This window comes from Nicotiana tomentosiformis, chromosome 6 (assembly GCF_000390325.3).
Source record: "Nicotiana tomentosiformis chromosome 6, ASM39032v3, whole genome shotgun sequence".
Lineage (NCBI taxonomy): Eukaryota > Viridiplantae > Streptophyta > Magnoliopsida > Solanales > Solanaceae > Nicotiana > Nicotiana tomentosiformis.
The window spans coordinates 45374640-45380659 of NC_090817.1; the positions used below are offsets into that span (position 1 = coordinate 45374640).

The 6020-nt window shown below is 41.7% G+C and overlaps 1 protein-coding gene across 1 annotated transcript; it reads right to left on the reverse strand.

Moving 5' to 3' along the window:
- Nucleotides 1–3143: 3143 nt before the first annotated feature.
- On the reverse strand, nt 3144–4744 carry LOC138893913 (uncharacterized). Its single transcript, XM_070178579.1, has 2 exons — nt 4386–4744; nt 3144–3273 (listed from the first exon to the last, which is right to left on the reverse strand). Exons 1-2 carry the CDS (start codon nt 4742–4744, stop codon nt 3144–3146), a joined length of 489 nt encoding a protein of 162 aa, XP_070034680.1.
- Between the last annotated feature and the right edge of the window lie 1276 nt (nt 4745–6020).

The following is a 6020-nucleotide window of genomic DNA, read 5'->3' on the forward strand; positions in this document are numbered from 1 at the left end:
ACAAAGAAGACTGAGAAACCACGCAAGCAAGAACCCGGCTAGGCTCCGACACATCTAACCTCACGAACTGATTGGCCAAAGCCTGAACATCTTATGCTAGCAGTCTCTAACCAACTGGGATATATGCAAGGCTACCCATACTCACAGCCTTTCTGTCATGCCCCGACCTTGGGGAGCGCGACTGGCGCTCAACCGAGATACCCCAGTCAAGCAAGCCTTTACAATACATTCTAACCCACTCGCCCATGAATAAAGAGAAGATACATTTATATCTTTAATTAAACATTGAGTGGATTCCATGAACAATGCCAACTCCATTAACATTAGTCACTTCATCTTATAGTCTCAAAATACATACACAATCATAGTTAAAGTGCAACAAGTGATTCAGATATAACAAGGCTAGTTTGACTTTCCCAACACCCATATGCAGCCCACACTGTGTCTACGGAGCCTCTACTAATATAAAATACTATAATAATGCCGACAACAAGGCCCCAGCTATACCTCAAAATATAATACACATGGGACAAGAGATACACAACCCCGAATGAAGTGGGGCTCACCAAATCTTCTAAGAGGAGGGTGTACTGCTATCAATGATCAATGCCACCTGCTGCGGAACACCTGCATCCATTAAAGATGCAGCGCCCCCCGGCAAAAGGGACGTTAGTACATATGGAATAGTACTAGTATGTAAGACTAAACACCCTCTCGTTATAACGAATGATAGCACAAGGAAGGACAGTCATAAATCAATGGAAGCCTCAGGCAATACTAAAACATCAAATTAGGAGCAAGATAAGTGTCAAGTAAACTTCCTTTATTTTAGGTTGAGAGATCTTAGCACCGATATACCACCGTAATTTTTAGCACGGAGTACGATCACGGCCCGATCGGCTAGGTCGTCTCATCCAAAGACATCGACCACAATCACAATCATTATCACGTTTTCAATCAATATCTCAATAATAATTTCAAGCACAATCACCACCATGTGTGCAGCATGGCATCCGATCACGACCCGACCAGCTAAGCCGTCTCACCACAATGCCATGTGGATCAACATCACCCTTTTCTAGCAATCGTCTCATCCCAATAAAGGGGAATATTCTCTTTACAACAATCCCATCCCAATAAAGGGGTACAATCATAATTCACTCCTACACCGGCACGTGTTGTTTTGGGGTTAGGTTATTTCAACCTACCCTTTCTCGGTGACCAACGATACTCCCAGGGTGTTTATTTATTTAAAAGGGTTGACAACTCATTTCATTATCTTTTATATATCATTTAGTTCATTGGCACCAATGGCCATAACACAATGTCACTCTTGGCACGTTGGCCGTATTTCATACTTCATATTCATCTCTTTTACTTTCAAACCTTATCACGGATCATCAACAACAGAGCATTTCTATTCAATACTTTAAGTCCATATATTAAGCAAATAAGGATGTTAAACACATTGAAATTTCTTACACAATTTGACATAATAGCCTTCATTTGAATCACGACTTAAAGATATAGCATTTGGATATGCAACCCATGCTTCAAGCATATTTTCAAATAGAATATAACATAACAAGAACATTGGAATACATATTGAACATATATCTTTTGACACAAGGCTTATTCGGAATAATCAATTCATAATGAATAACTCAGGACTTACAAGGATATTGCGGGGTTCAATTCTAAGAAATGAGTTTAGCCAACATACCTCGCCTCGAGCCTTTTAAATTACTACAATGTTCTGGAATTCTTAGCCACTTCGATCTATTTAGAAATATAGCAAAATTGAACATAAATTAGGAGAGAGTTTATGGTTCCAGCTCATTTGAGCATTTTATCAAACACTAAGCGGGTATTATGATTTCAAGGTCCTCCTATGGTGGATTCCTCCATCCCACTACCCAAAGTCTACCCAATTTAGCTCAACATTCTTTCCCCAACCCTTGATAGTACATGCATGCATAACTGACAACTCCCACACCCAAGAATTGCTTTTCTCATTACCTATTTTCTGTAAAATCATGAAATTGAGGGCTAGGGAGTAGAATCTTACCTCTAGGATGAAGACCTTGTGAGTTACCCTTGTGAAATCTTCAAGGCTTGAGCAAAGATTGATGAACAAATGACTTAGAAATTCCTTTTCTCACTCTAGACCACCTTCCTCTCTCTAAAATATAAGTTTGAACCTTTTAAAATAATCCCTAAGATTATTTTATAAGAATGGGGTCTGGTTTATAAAACCAGAAATGAAGCCCCGATGCAGATCTACGGTCGCATATCCGACCGCATAACGCTTCTGCGGTCCGCATAATGGCCCTCCGGAACTGGGCACTCTTACCTCACTATGCGACCGGTCTGCGGTCTGCATACCTAATCTGCAATCGCATAATGCACCGCAGAACTTCTCTCCGGAATTTTTTGTATTGGATCTGCGATGGATTATGTGGCCCGCGAAATGATTATGCGGCCGCATAATTGATTGCAAAATATCGTCCTAAATTTTCCCAGTTCACTGCTTCACGCTGCGGTGGATCTGCGGTCCACAGATCAGTTCTGCGACTGCAGAACATACCGTAGAAATGCCCCACACTGCCAAAAAGAAAAAATCAACTCCCCAACGCGTTGTTCAATCCAAAAAGTCCGTACCACGACAAGCTTGCGAGCCACGAAGAATCTCTACAATCATCGACACATAAAGCTATCTTGGCATCACGAAACCCCGGGTTTTTAAGTAAAATTTTACGGGGCCTTACCTCCTCCCCTGCTTAAGATCATTCGTCCTCAAATGAGGGCCAAAATCCGTCATTAGAAACCAATGTGACTCAGCTGCTATAACACACACCAACAGTTCCAAACTTTTGACTAACTCCCCAAATTTTTAAAATTTTTTGCCAGAGTTTCCCCTGTAACTGGGCCTATCCACCTGTCAGAGAATCCCATAAACCAACCCTAACAACATATACATGAACCAACAACGTGACATAACATAAAAACAACGCCAACCGTGGCTTCACGAGCAGTATATCACCAAAAAGGAACACCCTTAACATCAACTGTACAAATGATACATAATTCATAGAAGGTAAGCTCTTAGCATTTTCATAGAACAACACTTTATAAGTACATGGCTATTCAAACAAATGAGGGTATTTCTTCTTCATTTCTTCCTCGGCCTCCCAGGTGGCCTCTTCAACCTGCTTTTTCTGCCATAGTACTTTCACGGAGGCAATCTCTTTGTTCCTCAACTTTAGAACTTGCCTATTAAGAATGGAAACTGGAATTTCTTCATAGGTCAATTCTTCATTAACCTCAATAGTCTCAACCGGAACAATAAGCGACGGATCTCCAACCACCCTCTTCAACATGGATACATGAAATACCGGGTGCACTAAAGACATCTCTGGAGGTAGTTCTATCCTGTAAGCCACCTGACCAATCCTCTGAATGATTTTGCACCGTCCGACATACCTCGGACTCAATTTCCTTTTCTTACCGAACCACATTATAGCCTTCATAGGCTCAATCATCTGCTTTGAACTCCAAATCCCTACGACGAACGTCTGAATAGGACTTCTGATGACTCTGAGCAGTTTTCAACCGCTTCTTAATGATCTTAACCTTTTTCATAGCCTGATGCATGAGGTATGGCCCTATCAACTCCGCTTATCTCCTACTATATAAAGCCTCGAACTGTTCCATCTGAATGCTATCATGATAACTGTTGTTGTAGGCAAACTCTATGAGCGGCAAATTATCATCCCAACTACTCTTGAAGTCAAGAACACAAGCGCGCAACATATCCTCAAGTGTCTAAATAGTCCGCTCTGCCTTCCCATCAGTTTGCGGGTGAATGGCTACACTAAGATTCACCTGGGTGCCCAAACCTTGATGAAATTTCTTCCAAAAATTAGCCGTGAATTGTGCCCATCGATCTGAGATAATACAAACTGGAGTTCCATGAAACCTCACTATTTCCTTGATATACAACTAAGCATAATGTTCTATTGTCTCGGTAACCTTAACAGGTAAGAAGTGTACTGATTTTGTGAGTCGATCCACAATTACCTTAATCGAGTCGAACTTGCCAGGCGTGCGAGGTAGTCCTACCACAAAGTACATATTGATCCTCTCCCACTTCCACATTGGAATTTCTATGTTTTGTGCCAACCCATCGGGCCTTTGGTACTAGGCCTTCACTTGCGACAAAGTCCGCTACATTCCTCTTCATATCATTCCTCCAGTAGACTTCCCTAAGATCATGATACATCTTTGTAGTGCCCGGGTGCACAGAATACCTAGAAGTGTGAGACTCGGTCATGATTCTTTCCTGGAGACCATCTACATTTGGAACACATAGTCGCCCTTGGTACCTTAGTGTACCATCATCCATGCCAAGAGTAAAGGCTATGGTCATATGTTTATGAATCCCCTCTTTCAATTGTACTAACAATGGGTCGTTGTACTGCTTCCCCTTGACGTCCACCACAAGCGATGATTCAGCCCTATTTTGCACAATAACCCCTCTTTCACTAGAGTCCGCAAGATGAACTCCCAAACTAGCCAACCTATGAACCTCCTTGACCAACGGCCTTTGATATTCCTCCAAGTGACCCAAACTACCAATAGATATCCGACTAAGAGCATCCTCCACAATATTAGCCTTCCCCTCATGATATAGGATGTCGATGTCATAATCCTTGAGTAACTCAACCCATCTTATCTGCCTCATATTCAATTCCTTCTATTTGAAAATATATTGAACGCTTTTATGGTCCGTAAATATATCCACATGGACCCCATACAAATAATGACGCCAAATCATTAATGCAAAGACCGCCGCTGCAAGGTCTAAGCCATGTGTTGGATAGTTCTTTTCATAATTCTTGAGTTGCCTAGAAGCATAAGTTATCACCTTGACATGTTGCATTAATACACACCCAAGTCCGATTCTTGAAGCATCGCAATATACCACAAACCCATATGTACTATCTGGTAGAGTCAAGACTGGTGCCGTAGTCAATCTCGATTTCAACTCCTGAAAGCTCCTTTCACAAGCATCTGACCATTGGAACTTAACTGCCTTCTGCGTCAATTTAGTCAACGGCGAGACAAGGGTAGAGAACCCCTCCACAAACTTTCTATAATATCCAGCTAAGCCCAAGAAACTACGAATCTCAGTTGGGGTAGTAGGTCTAGTCCAATTCTTCACAGCTGCAATCATCCAAGGATCAACCTTAATTCCTTCTCTAGAGACAACATGACCTAAGAACGTGATAGATTCAAGCCAAAATTCACATTTTGAAAACTTCGCATGTAACTAGTGTTGATATAGGGTCTGCAAACCCGCCCTGAGATGATCGGCATGGTCCTCTCGACTTCGTGAATATACAAGGATATCGTCAATAAACACTATCACGAATGAGTCAATAAAAGGCTTGAAGACTCGATTCATATGAAAAATACAGGGGCATTTGTTAGCCCAAAAGATATTACCAGAAATTCAAAGTGCCCATACCGGGTCCTGAAAGCTGTTTTCGGAATATCCTGCTCCCTGATCTTCAATTGGTGATATCCGGATCTTAAATCAATCTTGGAGAAGTACTTAGCACCCTGCAATTGATCAAACAAGTCATCTATCCTTGGCAGTGGGTACTTATTTTTGATTGTAATATTGTTGAGCTGCCGATAGTCAATACACATTCTTAGCGACCCATCCTTCTTTCTTACAAATAGGATCGGTGCACCCCAAGGCGACACACTCGGTCGAATGAAACCTTTCTCTAACAAATCCTTCAATTGTTCCTTTAACTCCTTAAATTCTGTCGGTGCCATTCTGTAGGGTGGAATAGATATAGGATGTGTGCCTGGCATCAAATCAATCCCAAAATTAATCTCTATGTCTGGTGGGATCCCAGGGAGCTTGTCTGGAAAGACATCTGGAAATTCATTCACAACCGGCACGGACTCAAGTGTAGGTGCCCCAACATTGGTGTCTGTAACTCGGA

What these genes read in the sequence shown, in the direction of transcription:
- LOC138893913 (XM_070178579.1), bottom strand. Translation starts at nt 4,744, where the DNA reads ATGAGGCAGATAAGATGGGTTGAGTTACTCAAGGATTATGACATCGAC. An exon ending in ATGGATGATGGTACACTAAG is followed by an intron (nt 3,274 to 4,385) that starts GTACCAAGGGCG and finishes CATTCTTAATAG; the next exon opens with GCAAGTTCTAAAGTTGAGGA.